Raw genomic sequence first — 17,341 nt, forward strand, 5'->3', positions numbered from 1 at the left:
TGTTATCAGAACCTAGGAGTATTCCAAGAATACTACATAGCGCCTGGTAATGATAGACACTCAGTAAATCATAAGATGATTTGTAGTTAATTACCTCTAAGCCAAGTTAAAATAAAAAATGTCATTTTTGTTTATGATCTCAATGAAATGTTGGCATCTTAGAAACTCTGACTTGGGCCTATTATAAGACTAAGCCAGTTATAACAGGTTGTTGCTTGTTATTCTCAGGATCACCTGCTGCTACCGGCCACGACCCACAACAAGACCTCAAGACCAAAGATGTCAATAGTATTACCAGCAATAAACATAAATGGTAAGTTGAAATTGGGTTTATGAACGATGTAAGTTTGCTTTGTTTAATAGTATTCTCTGGATTAACCAAAAGCCATTTAAAATGTTTGGTTGGTCAGATATATATCCATGCATTAATTTTGAAACATTTTCCCACTTTTTTCACAAAAGATTATTTTTAAATTCCTATACTCTCTTTAAAAATAACTTTAAAAAATTAGAAGATTTACTTTAAAGTTACTTTTAAAATTACTGTATTTTTAAGAGAAAAAATTCATTCTCTTACAAAATCGGAAAGGTTAGCATCTTGACTGCTCTACAGACTTACTGTAGCCTTTCTGGTTATACATACAGTGTAAGAATTCCCTGCTGGGTTCTGAGGGTGAATTTGTAAGTTGGGTTTTGGGAACTCAAGGCAGTTACCTGTATTATGTAAATGGTGACATGATTCCCAGACCAAACATCACAAGCCTATTTAGTCCATAATACTGATGAATTTGGTATTGATAGTGTTACTATTCCATTCTGTTCTCCTACTAGTGCTGGGTTATTAAATAAATTACAAATAATGCTGTAATACTTGAGACCATCTAAAGATGTTAAGGCATCTTGCTTATAATCTAGAAAGAAAAATAAGCCCAGAAATCACTGTACTCCAAAGAGAAGGTCCCATAAGGAATATACAAAGTACTAAAGAAATTTAGTAGAGATTACTTGCAGCTGGGTTCTTCATGGAAAAGAGAATCTCTTACTCCCAATGCCAGCTGTGTGTTGTAAATGAATACAGTGTATATTGTTGACTGATTGCTTTCTCTGACACATCATATTAGGCTCTAATGACACTAGGAGGATTGGCTATCCTTCCCGAATTCATTTATCTGGTATAATGGAACTACTAGTACCCTTTTTATCTAGTAGTAAGAACCTCATAGTTTATGAATAAGCCAAAAAGTGAAGAGCCTTTTGAAGTAACCTGCAGTTGAACCAGTCCACATTCTGATTGATGATCATAGTTAAACAACCAAATATAATTGTTAAAAACAAAAACCAGGGATTCTAGATAAATCCCAGTAAAATTTAGTCTTAGAGAAAAAGTATTAGATGTTCACTGTACATTTTAAGACCATAGAGGACTATAGAATTTCATTGAGCTGTGTGCAGACAGCTTATTAGAAATGCTTAGAGGTCATAGGGGCACATGTGTGGCTCAGTCAGTTGAGCGGCTGGCTCTTGGTTTTGGCTCAGGTCATGATCTCCTGAGATCATGGGGTTGAGCTCCACATTGGCCTCCATGCTCAGTGCAGAGTCTGCTTGAGATTCTCTCCCTTTGCCCCCCTCCTGTTCAAGTTCTCTCTCTAAAATTAAATAAATGAATAAAATCTTAAGGGACAAAAAAAAAAGAAATGCTTAGGAGGTCATGATCTCAGGATTGTAAGATTGAGCCCCGCCTAGCGTGGAGCCTGCTTAAGATTCTCTCTCTCCATCTCCCTTTGCCCGACTCCACCCTCCCTCTCTTAAAAAAAGAAAAAAAGAAATGCTTAGGAGGCAGCTTGTTTTATTTTATTTTTTTAAGATGTATTATTTTAGAGAGAGAGTGTGTGTGTGCATACATGTGCAGGGGGTGGGGCAGGGGGGAGAGAGAGAGAGAGAATCTCAAGCAGACCTCCCCACTGAGCGCAGAGCCCTATGTGGGGCTCAGTCTCATGACCCTGAGATCATGACCTGAGCCAAAATAAAGAATCAGACACTCAACCGACTGAGCCACCCAGGCACCCTGAGGCAGCTTTATAGATAGAAAATAAAACATTTGTTTTGCTAAAGCGTAAAAGAATTATGACATTTTCTTAGTCTTACAAAGACATTTAGAACAAATAAAAAAAAAAAAAGCAAAAACTGTAACATTGAGAAGAACTTATCTTTCTTCAGTAAAGGCATACCTCCAAAGCTTTCATGGAGCGGTCCTACTACTACTTCAAGAAGGACAGTATATTCCAAAGTGTACTGTGTTACACTCCAAAGAATATGTTTAGGAAATGTCATTTATTCTTATTTCATAGGGATTTGGGTTTCTCTGCTTGAACCATAGTAGATTTAAGTTCTGGTCAGCTTATGCTCAGAAAGGCTATTATCTAAGCTTCAACAAGACAGAATTCACTTAATTTTGTTCTGATATTGAATTCTTATGCAAGAGAATGCCTGGTTTTATTTTATGACAGTGAGTTTTCCATGTTTACTAAGCCAAAAACAATATGATGCTGTTTGACTCTGTTGATCTTGGCCAGGGGACTAATTTTTGAAAATGAGCCTTTCATGGATTTGAAAAATACAATCATTAGAAGATCATTTCCTTTTTAATCTGGTTTTCATTTCTTTATAAATAAATTTAGTTTTTTCCTTTTTAGGGTATAGTAAACTATTCGAAAAGTTAAGATTCAAATTCAAGAAATACTGGTTGAATATCTACCACGTGCCAAGTGTTGTGCTGTATCCTCAGTCTCTTTCTGAACAGTCCCTCCACCTTCTTGCTCTGAGGGTTGGAATCTGATTTTGCCTCCTCACCTTATATGCCTCTGAGCCTACAGGTGGCGTGGGTATATCCTTGCTCCCCACTGCAACTTCCAAATGATCTCGCCATCTTTCCCCTCCAGCTCCCCCCAACATCTTAAAGTGTATAATGTAGGGCTTTACTCCCCTTACTCTGGCTTGTCGCTGTCTTCTGTCCCATCTTCACTGATGACTCTCCACCGCTGCTTTTTCTACCTCTCTGTGTAACTTCAGCATTCAGAGAGAGGATTCGTCCAGCACCCTGGCCTCTCTTGATCCCATTGTCTTTTTTTCCTTTTTTAAGATTATTTATTTGAGAGAGAGAGAGAGGGAGAAACGGACGCCCTGCTGAGTGGGGAGCCAGACTCGGGGCTCCATCTCAGAACCCTGAGGTCATGACCTGAGCCAAAATAAAGAGTTGGACACTCAAGCGACTGAGCCATCCCGGCACCCCAATCCTGTTGTCTTTTATTCTGTACCCCTCAGCCTCCCATCCACATGGTCATACGCTGGATCTCCTCATCAATAATGGCACTGCGCTTGAAATGCCCTCTCCACGCAGCCCACTCCTGCTTATTTCTTACTGTGAACCCACACTCCCAACTACCCTCTGACCTCACAATCTGCAGACCTCCGACCCCACCACTTTTTCCGTATGGATCACGTTCGTAATGGTCATGTATTCCTCCTTATCTAGCCGAGATTCCACCCCCCACACTTTCACGGCTCTCTGGCATCCCCCTTACTTACTCCCTGGCTGCTTTTTCTCCTGGGTGTCACTTGTCTGTAAAAGTCCCTCCCTAGCTAAACCCAGCTGTCCTCTTTAGGCCTACTCTCAAGCCCTGAAAACGGCCAGAAGAGGGCGCCTGGGTGGCTCAGTTGGTTGAGCGACTGCCTTCGGCCCAGGTCATGATCCTGGAGTCCCGGGATCGAGTCCCACATCGGGCTCCCTGCTCGGCGGGGGGTCTGCTTCTCCCTCGGACCCTCTTCCCTCTCGTGCTCTCTCTCTCTCATTCTCTCTCTCTCTCAAATAAATAAATAAAATCTTAAAAAAAAAGAAAACGGCCAGAAGATACCATCTAGTCAGGACAAGTAGATTGCAAATTTACGACGACTAATTCCAGAGGGGCATTCAGTACTGCCAGTCACGGCTCGTAATTTCACTTGCCTTCTGTCTGAAGCAAGAACTTCTCACCCTCTCTTGTCAAATCGCCAACACCCCCTCCGCCGATGAACTCCCCACATGCCACGCTGAGAAAACAGAGGGACTGCTGGCAGAGCCGCGTCATCTCCCGCTGCCGGAGGCGCAGCTGCTGCTGCGGGGCACAGACCCGGCCCGCCCTGCCGGGCGGGGAGGAGGCTCTCTTCCGTTGGGTTCCAAAAGCTCAGGTTGCTCTTTATTAGATACGTGTCACTGGGCAAGTTATTTAGTTTTTCTGTACCTCAGCTTCCTCATCTGTAAAAGGAGGTATTAGTAATACCTGTATCTTAGAGTTGATGTGAGAATTAAATGAGTAAGAATGCTTTCAATAGTGCCTGGCCATTTCCAGCGTAGACACTGGTGCCCCGTTGTCACCATCATCTTCCACGTCACCTAAGGTGATTCCTTTCTTTTGGACCCTGTGTCCCAGCCCCTCTCACGGTTTCAGAGACTTTGCTTCTCCACTGATACCCCTTCTGTCCTGCGCCATCAGCCTCTTCTCTACCGGTTCAACATACACAACGTCTCCATACGGCCTTTGGTGTGGGGAGACTGTTAATGCCGCGTCCTGTTTCTCCGCTGTCCTTCAGGGAAACGCTCTTGAAAAGAGTGCCTTGTACTCGCTGCCTTCATCTGCTTATCTCCTGGTCTCTCCTCCACACTCATATGTTCTTTCTTCTGAACCTTTTGAGCCTAGATTGCAGACATTCTTATTTTACCCCCAAATACCTGAATATGCATCTCCAAGAAAGGGGTATTCTCCTACATAAGCACAAGAAAATGACCACGCTTAAAAAAAAAAAAAAAGCTTAGCGTTGATACTATGCAGTTTAATATATAGTCCATATTCACATTTCCAGTTTGCCCCTAAAATGCTCTTTATAGCTTTTTGTGGGGAGGGATACAGAATCGAGTCAAAGACCATACGTTACACCCACTTGGCACACCTCTTTAGTATCCTTTCATCTTAGAACTCTTGCCTTCTGTAAAAAATTGTCTTTCCTGACATACACACTTTTTAGAAACCAGAGTCGCTGAGGTATAACATAATATACAGTAAAAATCAACAATTTTCTGTGTACCGTTTAATGAGTTTTGACAAATGTATACAGTTGTGAACCTACCCATCAGTCATGATACAGATGTTTTCATTACTTCAGAAAGTCTCCTCGTACCCCTTTGCAGCCATTCCCCTGAAGTATATTTTTGACATACCCTTCTTTTGAAACACTTCATCTTGTAGGCTTTCCTGATACCGTGGCTTGTCTCATTTTCCGCCTTTGTCTCCTTGTCGCTCAGCTTAGCCAGCTTGTCCTCCTCTGTGAGGACCGGAAACTGGTTTCCTATGTTATGTTTGCTGCTTACAGCCCAGCTCCTAGAGCAGTGTCTGGTGTAGGAAAATTGCAAGATGAGGCGCTCTGGTAGACATTAAAGCCCAACAGAGTTAATTTGTACTGATTGTACAACCACTGAATAACACAGCCAGGATTTCAGAAAGTGTATAAAGTATGTTCTAATTAATTGTTATATTGTTATTTCAGTATTAAAGACAGATGTATGAATATCAAAAATATTTGGGGTTCCAGAATTTAAGATAGATTTTTATACCACTCTGTTCCTTATGGTGTAAGTCTGTGCACATTCGTTTGAGAGCAGAATACAATGCAATTCCTGTGTTTTGAATTTGATGGACTCAGGTTTGTTGAATGGCTGAATAAGTGAGGTAAATGTTATTTGGTCAGTACTTTGTGGTCACTTGAAAGATTTTACTGTTTTAATTCTTCATATGACTAAAAACCATTGGCAAGTACAGTTTCGTCTAATCTTTCCAAATACAAATTAATTTGTTTACTAGTTACCTCTCTACCATATTGGTTGAGATTTGGAATTCATTGTAAAGAGTGAATTGAAACTATTAACCTCCTTTTCAACAATTGTTCTACAAAAGAAAGCACATGCAAAAAAATTGAAGTATAGAACTCATGTTCCAGAGATGGATTTCTTTGGCTTATTGGGTACATGAATTTGACAGGCAATACTATATCACTTACCAACATTTGGGCACCTGTTTCTTGCAAGGGCAGAGATGTTGTGAGGATATCTCTAACATAAAAGTTTTTCATCCTGAGCAGGGTAAGAATTTAAGAAAGTTGAATAAAATATATTTTCTGCCATTTCTGAGTTCAAAAGTTACTTGTACCTTGGAAAGGAACATGAGTTCTGGGTTTGATCCCTCTCTCTGACTTTAGTGGTGCCTGTAGGATTTTGGAGAGGGTGGTGGAAGACAAAGTCAAATTTTTATTGAGCAGTTGGTTTCTGTAGTTCCCTGGATAGGGATATTTGGGAAGAGGAATTTGATTTTCCAATTTGGGCAAAGTAAATTAGATTCCCAAGTCAATATCTGATCTTAAATTATAACACATAATGACTCTACTTTGTGGTTTTGAGCTATGGAAAAAAGTCTATACAAGAAATAGCCAAAGGGGCGCCTGGGTGGCTCAGACGGTTAAGCGTCTGCCTTCGGCTCAGGTTGTGATCCCAGGGTCCTGGGATCGAGGCCCGCATGGGGCTCCCTGTTGAGGGGGGAGCCTGCTGCTTCCCCTGCTTGTACACTCTCTCTCTCTGTCAAAAATAAATAAAATTAAAAAAAAAAATTGCTAAAGAGAGCAGGATAAGGGTGTGAAATTCATGCCATTTAGAAAATGCTAGTTACATCATTCTATCTTTTCTATGCCAATGTAACTTTTGTAATTTCTTTCATTTTGCATTCTCTTTGATACTTGATATCCTTTGTCTCATGTGACAGTTGAAAACAGGTTAGTGAAGCTGTAAGAAAGTCTGTCTTTGAAGAAGTCTTCACACTGAATTGAAATAAAATGAAATGCTAGGTATGCTTTAAAAAAAAGCTTTTAAAAAATGATTGCAGATGGTTGGCAGAGCAGTGGATGATAAATTAGAGGCTATTGCTATTTATAAAAAAGGGATTCTGGAAGTTTTCCTTGTACTATAAGTCAACATTTCCTGCTTTTAAATTATTTCCACTTATGTTGTGGTAAAACTGCTCATTTCCTTTCTTTCTTCATAAGTAATTCAACAAAAGAGACCATAGGAGAGATCTTATTTTTAATGGTAGCTACTTTGTAGACGTCTTTCACAGGGAATGAACACAGCCACTAGCAGATGCGCAATCTGACCAACACTTTGATTTGGTTCTACTGTTCCCCTTCTCTCTGTGAATCATGTACCTAAGTTAGTGTGGTACCTGAGTAGTAAAGAGAAAACTATTCTAATTCTACCCTGTCCTTGGTAAGGGTTCAAGTAGATGAACAAATGACTAGAAGGCTACACTGTATTTATATTTAATCTCAGGGTAATTTCCATGTAAAAATCTAGAAGAACTTATTAGCAGTGAAACATCCTTTTAGTTGAAGAGGATGTAATAGAAGGGCAGGAAGCAAACCAACTCACCAAATGTGTTGGTTTTAATAATAAGAGAATGTTGATACAACTGCTTTTGATGATCACCAGTTTCATAAAACTGTGATCCCAAAGAAAATGTATTTGGAAACTGTCCTGTTTTAGACATGTTCTGCACAAGCAGGCTGGTTGTCTGTAAGAGAATTGTGCCTAAAAGTTGTGCCTTTTAGTCTTATAAATTCTCTTTTTCTTAAAGGCCTGCAGGTTATCTACTTTCTTAAAAATATATTTACAACCTTGCATTTCTTCCATTTCGGTGTTCTGTAATTGAGTCTAGACAGTTGAGTGAGTTGAGTCCTCTCTTCCAACCGTGTTTTAAATATTTTAAAAACATATAGTCAAATATTTGACTTTTGACTCACTACGAAAGCAGTAGTACAGTTTCCACACTGAGAATTTCTACTGACAAAAGGAGAAAAATGACACTAGTCACAAAAAAGAAAGATTTTTTTCTTTCAATATATATCCACAGATCTATAAATTAGGTCTAGCTGGCAGGTATAATGGGAAGTGTTAACACTGACCATACTAGCTGTGATAAACAGTATCTTCATAAAGACCTGAGTCTTCATGTTGATCCCCTGTGTTGAACTGGCAGTTTCCTCGTGAGAAGACAGTCACCCGTGGGAGGCAGAATATGACATTACCTTTACAATGTGGGTAACATTTGGCTCAATTCCTTAGATCCCTTTTTAGCTTACCTTCTCTAGTGATGTTAAATCACGAGCCGGGCCTAGACCAATAGTGATGATTTAGATCAGTTCTAAACCGGAAACAACATACTGATTAATTTTTTAAGAGAAATCAAGTTCTGGGTAGTTATAAATCATAATGCCTCTGGCATCGGATCAAAAATTTGAAGACTATGATAGATACTAGGATCTTGGTACCTTGGGAGGTAAAACTTGAACTGGACTGTAAAGGAAACTTAGAGGAGGATGAGGAGGAGGAGATTTTTTAATGTAAGGACTGCATTTAGCTGCAAGTAACAGAAAACCTTAACTAAACATTGTCTTAAATAAATTGGATTCATTTTTTCTTATATATAATCACCATACATTACGTACAGTTTTTGATGTAATGTTCCATGATTTATTGTTTGTGTATAACACCCAGTGCTCCACGCAGAACGTGCCCTCTTTAATACCATCACCAGGCTAACCCATCCCCCCACCCCCCTCCCCTCTGGAACCCTCGGTTTGTTTTTCAGAATCCATCGTCTCTCATGGTTCATCTCCCCCTTCGATTTCTCCCCCTTCATTCTTCCCCTCCTGCTATCTTCTTCTTCTTCTTTTTTTTTTTTTTTAACATATATTGTATTATTTGTTTCAGAGGTACAGATCTGTGATTCAACAGTCTTGCACAATTCACAGCGCTCACCATAGCACATACCCTCCCCAATGTCTATCACCCAGCCACCCCATCCCTCCCACCCCCCACCACTACAGCAACCCTCAGTTTGTTTCCTGAGATTAAGAATTCCTCATCTCAGTGAGGTCATATGATACATGTCTTTCTCTGATTGACTTATTTCGCTCAACATAACACCCTCCAGTTCCATCCACGTCGTTGCAAATGGCAAGATCTCATTCCTTTTGATGGCTGCATAATAGTCCAATGTATATATATACCACATATTCTTTATCCATTCATCTGTCGATGGACATCTTGGCTCTTTCCACAGTTTGGCTGTTGGTGGACATTGCTGCTATAAACATTGGGGTGCACGGACCCCTTCGGATCCCTACATTTGTATCTTTGGGGTAAATACCCAGTAGTGCAATTGCGGGCTTGTATGGTAGCTCTATTTTCAACTTTTTGAGGAACCTCCATACTGTTTTCCAGAGGGGCTGCACCAGCTTGCATTCCCACCAACAGTGTAGGAGGGTTCCCCTTTCTCCGCATCCCCGCCAACATCTGTCGTTTCCTGACTTGTTAATTCTAGCCATTCTGACTGGTGTGAGGTGGTATCTCATTGAGGTTTTGATTTGGATTTCCCTGATGCCGAGTCATGTTGAGCACTTTTTCATGTGTCTGTTGGCCATTTGGATGTCTTCTTTGGAAAAACGTCTGTTCATGTCTTCTGCCCATTTCTTGATTGGATCATTTGTTCTTTGGCTGCTGAATTTAAGAAGTTCTTTATAGATTTTGGATACTAGTCTTTTATCTGATATGTCATTTGCAAATATCTTCTCCCATTCTGTCAGTTGTCTTTTGGTTTGTTGACTGTTTCTTTTGCTGTGCAAAAGCTTTTTATCTTCATGAAGTCCCAATAGTTCATTTTTGCCCTTGCTTCCCTTGCCTTTGGTGATGTTTCTAGGAAGAAGTTGCTGCGGCTGAGGTCGAAGAGGTTGCTGCCTGTGTTCTCCTTTAGGATTTTGATGGACTCCTGTCTCAACATTTAGGTCTTTCATCCATTTGGAGTCTATTTTTGTGTGTGGTGTAAGGAAATGGTCCAGTTTCATTCTTCTGCATGTGGCTGTCCAATTTTCCCAACACCATTTGTTGAAGAGACTTTTTTCCATTGGACATTCTTTCCTGCTTTGTCAAAGATGAGTTGACCATAAAGCTGAGGGTCCATTTCTGGGCTCTCTATTCTGTTCCATTGATCTATGTGTCTGTTTTTGTGCCAGTACCGTACTGTCTTGATGATGACAGCTTTGTAATAGAGCTGGAAGTCCGGAATTGTGATGCCGCCAGCTTTGCTTTTCTTTTTCAACATTCCTCTGGCTATTCGGGGGTCTTTTCTGGTTCCATACAAATTTTAGGATTATTTGTTCCATTTCTTTGAAAACAGTGGATGGTATTTTGATGGGGATTGCATTGAATGTGTAGATTGCTCTAGGTAGCACTGACATCTTCACAATATTTGTTCTTCCAATCCATGAGCATGGAACGTTTTTCCATTTCTTTGTGTCTTCCTCAGTTTCTTTCATGAGTATTTTATAGTTTTCTGAGTACAGATCCTTTGCCTCTTTGGTTAGATTTATTCCTAGGTATCTTATGGTTTTGGGTGCGATTGTAAATGGATTCGACTCCTTAATTTCTCTTTCTTCTGTCTTATTGTTGGTGTATAGGAAGGCCACTGATTTCTGTGCATTGATTTTATATCCTGCCACTTTACTGAATTCCTGTATGAGTTCTAGCAGTTTGGGCGTGGAGTGCTTTTACTAGGCACACTGTGATCTGAAAAAAAAATACAGATTTGGCTCAGTACGGAAGGAGTGGGTACTGGGTGGGCAGATGAGCAGCAGCTGCATGCTGTGGCGGTCCGTCATGCGCTGAGCTGGGACTGAGTAAAGTGTCTGGGAGGAGACAGTGAGGAGGGCACTCGAGTGGAAGAGGATGAGAAGTCGTGTTTGCTGCAGGGGATGCAGCTATGTGATGTCGGTCATTAACGAGTTCGGGCAGTGCCTTTAAGCTCTCCGGCATAAAAATTACACTCCGAAAGTTCTGTTAAGAGACCGTTAAGCCAGCTGAGGTCCGTCACTGAACAAAAGTTAGGGAAGATGAGCTAGGATGCATTGCACCAAGTAGGGGTGAGGTTGTGAAAGGCCTGGAATGGAGAGAAAGGAAAAGTGTCCAGAGAAATCTCAAACGGAAAATCTATTGCGCCTGGCAACTGAAGGAGGGAGCAGAAGCTGATTGCACGATGGTAAAGTAGCTGTTTCTTGCCACCCTCGTTTCCTCTGGGCGAAGTTGTCAGCGTAACCATTCTTAGCGCCTCCCAAACTGTTCGGTTAGCCCCACTTGGTGTGGCCTCTTCTGAACCCACTCCTGCAAAGTAAGTCTGAGGATAGGATTTTGAAATGGAAGAGACGAGATTAATGGTGGATCTGCCTTTCTGTACCTGAAGACTTACCACTTTGTTGAGAGTGATACTGCTTTGAGGATTTATTGGCAGTTGCACAGGTCCATTTTTTTCATGAGTAGTTTGTCTTTTTTAGTATTTGATTTACTAATAAACTGTTGAATCTGTGGGAACTTTCATGAGCCTCCAGAGGTTTACCTCGGATCAGGCTGCACTGCATCTTCCAGGATATTAGTACTTTCTTGCCCCAAAGGAGCCAGTTGCCGAGCCCGCTGCACCGAAAAGACCTTCCAGGTCCCGTCAGCTCTCAGTGAGATCACTTTCACTCTTTCTCCCTTGTGGCAAAAATCTGTTTCTACTCAAAACAGATGGTTTAGCTTTCGACTAATAAAAACTAGAGATCAGAATCTATTTAAGCCAACAGAGTTGGTTTGAGGTTCCTACTAACTGTTCAAAATCTGAATTATTTCTTTATTTTACACATATTAAGCTCCTCAGAATGGATTTATCTTTGTACTGGAAAATCAGGGACTTTGTAGTGAGTCGGAAGATTGAACCATTTCACGTAATCTCGAGTTTCTGTTTCTCTGAAGAACTACTTAACAAGCACAGGCTCAACTCCTCTGTTTTCTCTTCTGTGATGATACCAGCTGGAAACAGTAGGAATCCTAACTTTCTGTGGAGTGCTACATAGTTCTTTCAGGACTTGCTGGTGATTTTTTTGTTATTTAAGACACAGCTGAGAACGGGTGATAGGGCAGCGTCATCTCAGGGACATCCGTGTCAAAGATGCTATAATTCTTGGAGACTGCTCCTCTTCTTGGGCTTTCACAAGTAAAGGTGAAAGAGTCCTCAGAAATCTGTATTTTTCTGAATCTAGAATGTTGCAATTGAAAATATGGATACAGATTGTTAGAGCTTTTGCTTTGGGAATCTTGAGTACATCAGGCAAGAAATGCCTTTGAACTTAACCAAATACCCATAGTTTCTTCCATATTTATTACAGATTTTACAGAAACAATTGCATGCCTTAAACATAAGATTTAGATTAATAATGAGACAAATGTGAACTGTAAAATAGTTTGTTGCTAGGAGTGGGGTTGTTAGGAAGACCATATGGTTAGCCTCTGTGAGGATATCCAAAGCCCATGTCTTTGTTTTCGTTCTACTTACTATACAGGACAGAACCTTGTGGGAAATGTGATTCACTTGGTATAACTACAGTATAGATTAGGACAGAGAAAGACTCACTAATATTCATGTTGTCCAGCCATAAAATATCACGGGGTCAGAGGCTTTGGTACAGCCATCCACGCTAACTCCCTGCTAGTGTCAGAGTTTCCTTCTGCCACATTTCACTCAGTGGCCAACAACTTTATTTATTTTTTTTTTAAGATTTTATTTATTTATTTGAGAGAAAGCGAGAATGAGCAATGGGGAGGGGCAAAGGGAGAGAGAGAGAGAGAGAAGCAGACTCCCTACTGACCAGGGAGCCCGACGTCGGGCTCGATCCCAGGACCTGGAGATCATGATGTGAGCCAAAGGCAGATGTTTAACCAACTGAGCCTCCCAGGTGCCCTGGCCCACCACTTTAGCTACTGTCCCCTCCGAGGATGAAGGCTGAGGGGTTTAATAGGGGCTTAAATAGCTCTGGCAATTTGCAAGTTGTTCCTTTTTTGTCTCTTCCTCATTCTACCTATAAACCCACAGGATTATATATGAATATAATCTTTCTTCCACATGACAGACCTCTAGCTACTTGTACTCTGTATATATCCTCTGAGCCTTCATACACCACGGCCTTCCAGTATTCAGAAGCTGTTCTTCTTGTGGCCTCCATTCTGTGGTCACTCTCTTCTGGATGGGTTCTGGTTTTTCCACCTCTTATGGAGGGCTATGAATACGGAGCATAATGGAGTATCTCCAGATTTTATGCAGTGTATTTTGAATGATGACATCAAAGTGTTTTTTCCAGTTACAACCTACAGTGTGCCTTTTGTCAATTCCAGTCCATGGTTCCTTTCACATATATCATTACCAAACCATGTCTCTTCCATTTTGCTTCCTGATTTTGATTTTTGGACTGTTTTTATCCTGATTTAACATTTTCTTAATAAAGTCTTTCTTAAATCCCTTACTCAGACGTTCAGGGAAAGCTTTCCTAAGCCCATAGAATAGGTTAGGTGCCCCTCTGCCCCCCTCCACTGCCCAGAATACTCTGAACTCCCTTATTTTTGTAACATTCATATCATTTATAATCGGTAGCTTATTGTCTCACCTGCTAAACTGTAGGCTCTTTAAGGGTAGAGACCCTGTTTGTTTACTATCTCTTGTTATTCCTAGTGCCTTAGGAAAAAATAAGTGCCTGACACACAGTAGGTGCTCAACAAAATGTGTTGGATTGAATTAAATGTATAAAGCCTCTCTGCAAGCTAGGCACTGTCATTTGTATCCAGGAGAAAAAGGTAATCAATTAAATCCACACACACAGAGTGATCTTTGAACTGAATCCTGAAGGATTCATGTGATTGGCCAAGTGTGTGAACATTCTGGGCAGAGGGAACAGTATAATAGGGGTATCAGAACAAGAAAACTAGTTAGCCTGCTTGGGGGATTAAAAGTTCCTTGAGGTGCAGAGGAAGCCAGCAGAGGCCAGTTCACGAAGGCCTGTAGGACATGATGCGGAGTTGTGATTCTACCCTGTGAGTAGTGGGGAGCTACTAAAAGATTTTGGGCAGAGAGGCACAAGTAGAATCATGTTTCAGATATTTCCCTGACGGCAAGGATGGATTAGAGGGGGCGATGCTTTTTACACAGACAAAGTTATAATCATCTAGTCGAGAAATAGCAGTTTGAACGAACATTGATTACTTCAGTTTCTGGCGCACAGGGATGTGGGAGCTTAGCGGGGTGGGTCCGGCCCCAAGTCTCTTGTGAGGTTGTAATCAGGCTGTGGGTGGAGCTGAGGATTTGACTGGGGCCGAAGGATCTGTTCCTAGGCTCACGCACTGTTGGCAGCAGGCTTCAGCTCCTCACCTGAGGGCCCCTTCCTGGCGCTTCCCCCAGATCAACCGATCCATGAGGGCAAGAAGGTGAGCAAGTGAGAGAACTCACCAGACAGAAGCCAGGCTTTCACACCTAATTGCGGAAGTGACATGCCGTCACCTCCCCCGCATGCTGTAAACTGCACAGACCGCACCTGGGATGTTGTAGGGGGCACTCCACGAGGGTGTGAGTACCCGGGGGTGCGGGTCGGGGGGCATCTTAGAGGCTGCTTGCCATGCTGCCTGTCACAGTGTACCAAGAGCACGTCTAAAAGTCGGGACACTGTGGTGGTTTATGGAGACAGAAGGACGGACTACTTCACAGAGAAACTGTCCTATTAATCGTTTCTCCCAGCTTCTTACTGCCTAGAGCATTTGCTTGACTGAAAAGTAAGATCACTAAGACCCCATTATAAGTGTTAAATAATGGCTAGTTTGTAATCATTGCTCCATTTTCTGAGCTTTGATAACCCAGTTCCCTGTTTGTTTTATAGGGTAATGCAGTCGTGGCTCAGGTTCGCAAGTATCTGTCACATGGCACCCTGCTAAGTCATGTGCGGCTTTCAGAGGGACTCTGGGATGTGATTTATGTCTTCAGAGAGCTACTCTTACTGGGAAACAGGACATTCGAGATCAGAGAGAATCTCAGAGCTGGAAGAGAACTTAGGGACAGTCTAACACAGCCTTATGTTACATATGGGTAAGAAAACAGGTTGGGGGAGGCGGACTGCTGATGGAGCTGTGACCTGAAGCCAGATCTTTACGTCCCCAGGCAGAGCGCTTGAGTTAAATGTGAAAGGTGATGTTTTTTGGTTTGGTTTGGTTTGGTTTTTAGAGAGGAGCGGGGGAGGAGGAGAGGGAGAGGGAAAGAGAATCTTAAGCAGGCTCCACAACCAGCTCGACGTGGGGCTCGATCTCATGACCCTGAGCCAAAGTCAAGAGTCAGACACTTAACCGACTGAGCCACCTGAAAGGTAATGTTTTTTATACCAAGGACATTCTTTGGAAACATAAAACCATTTTTTATATTTGAAGCAGAATGACGTAGTATTTGATGTGGGGAAAGGTGAGGTGTATCTTAGAAGACATTTCTGTGTTTTTTGAGAAGACCCCCTCACTCCATCACTGATTACTGTATGACTTTTGCACTAAATTATAATACATTTGAGAACACAAAATAATTAGCAGTGCCACATACCTTACAGTTTTCTGAAGCAGGGACCACCCTAATTGACAGATACTTATATAATTTTCCCATTTTAAAGTGATAAATATCCAGGGTTAAATAATGTAAAAAATTATGGTACAAAATGAGTAAAAACAGTATGTAAATACGAGCTATACTGTCAGAATGAGAGAGTAGAAATATAGAAAATTAGGCATTTACAAGATTCACTCAGTGTATATCACAGTTTAAAATATTTTGGAGGTTTGTTTTTTTTTTCCCCCAAACAAAACGCTTTTTAATCACCCATTGCTTATATTCCTAAATAGTTTTAAGTTGCAAATTCAGGTTTAGTTCCTCTTTTTGTGAGCACCTGCCATGTATATGAAGCATATTTTGGGGTTCTTTAACATAGATAATTGCAGGCAGTCGTCACCAAGTCTCCGTGACATAACTGTATCCGTTTCACAGCTGAAGTGGTGAGGGGATTGAGGGAGCTGTGACTGAACTGTCTGAGGAGTCCTTCACGGCCCGCTCTCTGGGGCCCCAGCACTAGCTCCTAACGTGTCTTCAGCCCTTCCCTGAAGCACATTTGTGACGAAGTCAAGACAGTAGAATTAAATACCAGTTTATGTTGCCATAATTTCAGAGTAAAAGCTACTGCATTTATGTTCTGGTCATCTCTCAGTATTTTAATATTAAGCACATATTTTGGATGCTGGTCGACAAAAAGATGCCATATTTATATTCTTATAAGATAGACATACTCACCCACTAGTTCCCTGGACTTTCCATGATAAACCAAAAAGATTTTTTTCCTATCTTAAAATACGAAGAAACGAACTGGGAGCCTATAAGCTCCAGCTTCCTTGACATCATAAATTTACCTCATTAAAGCACTGTTTTATAAATTCATTCCGTCCACATATAGCAAGCATTGATTTCAGAGTTTGGTTGCTTTTTCCGTGGTACTTAAACGTAGCTTTTTTTTTTTTTTCTTTCACATTTCCCAGTAAATAAATGTTACTCATTTCCCTAAACTAGCCTGTCCCAGACCAATAGATGAGTTCCACTTTCAAAATAAAACATACCACTTAGTAGGAAAATTAAACAGTCTGTCTTCTCACTAATGAATTTACTATCAGCGTTTGTATAGACATGGCCATGTGTTTTCCCAGGAAAACCAGCCTGCAGTCAGACAAAGATAGCTGGTAAGTTCCATTAGAAGGACTAGGCTATGAACATGAAAGATCTCCTGCCCCCTCTGCTGAGTTCAGTTCAATTCATCGTGCTGTTCTCACACATTCTAGCAAACACACTGCCCCGTTAGTGCTGTCTTCCCTCTCTTATTCCACAGAGCCTCATAGAGAATGTACTTAGTAAGTACTGCCTTTGTAAACAGCCAATTCGATTCCATCTTTATTAAGAACCTACTAAATGTTAGATAATCGTTTTATGAGCTGAGATACTATTTAATATGAAAATTATAGGTAGACCCCTGCCTTAGGTAAGCTCATAATATAATAGAGCTTTTTATTTTTTTTAACTTTTAGCCGGTTTTATCAATCAGTGTCAAATAACAGGGTATTTTATCAATTTATCAATTTACTGTCAAATAACAGGGTATCTAAGCGGAATTTGGTAAGTTAAGCAGAATTTCTAGGAGAGCCAGAGAGTGAGACTTGGAGATTTGTTAGGCAAAAACAAAGCCCCGCGTTACCCCCACAGAGCATGCACCATTGATGACACTGATTCCAAACTCTGCTTCGGGACCTGCCCCGTGGCTGGCTCTCGACACTAGACGCTTC

At 41.2% G+C, this 17,341-nt stretch overlaps 1 protein-coding gene across 1 annotated transcript in view; it reads left to right on the forward strand.

Moving 5' to 3' along the window:
- ATF6 (activating transcription factor 6) overlaps window positions 1–17,341 on the forward strand; it is a 207,191-nt gene that overhangs the window by 149,322 nt on the left and 40,528 nt on the right. The window contains exon 15 of the mRNA XM_028104722.2: window positions 229–313. Coding sequence (XP_027960523.2) covers window positions 229–313 — 85 coding nt within the window. The remainder of the gene's footprint in view (window positions 1–228; window positions 314–17,341) is intronic.

Source organism: Eumetopias jubatus, unplaced genomic scaffold (assembly GCF_037043125.1).
Source record: "Eumetopias jubatus isolate StellerSeaLion01/CBP00866 unplaced genomic scaffold, mEumJub1_p1.0 scaffold_12, whole genome shotgun sequence".
Taxonomy (NCBI): Eukaryota; Metazoa; Chordata; class Mammalia; order Carnivora; family Otariidae; genus Eumetopias; species Eumetopias jubatus.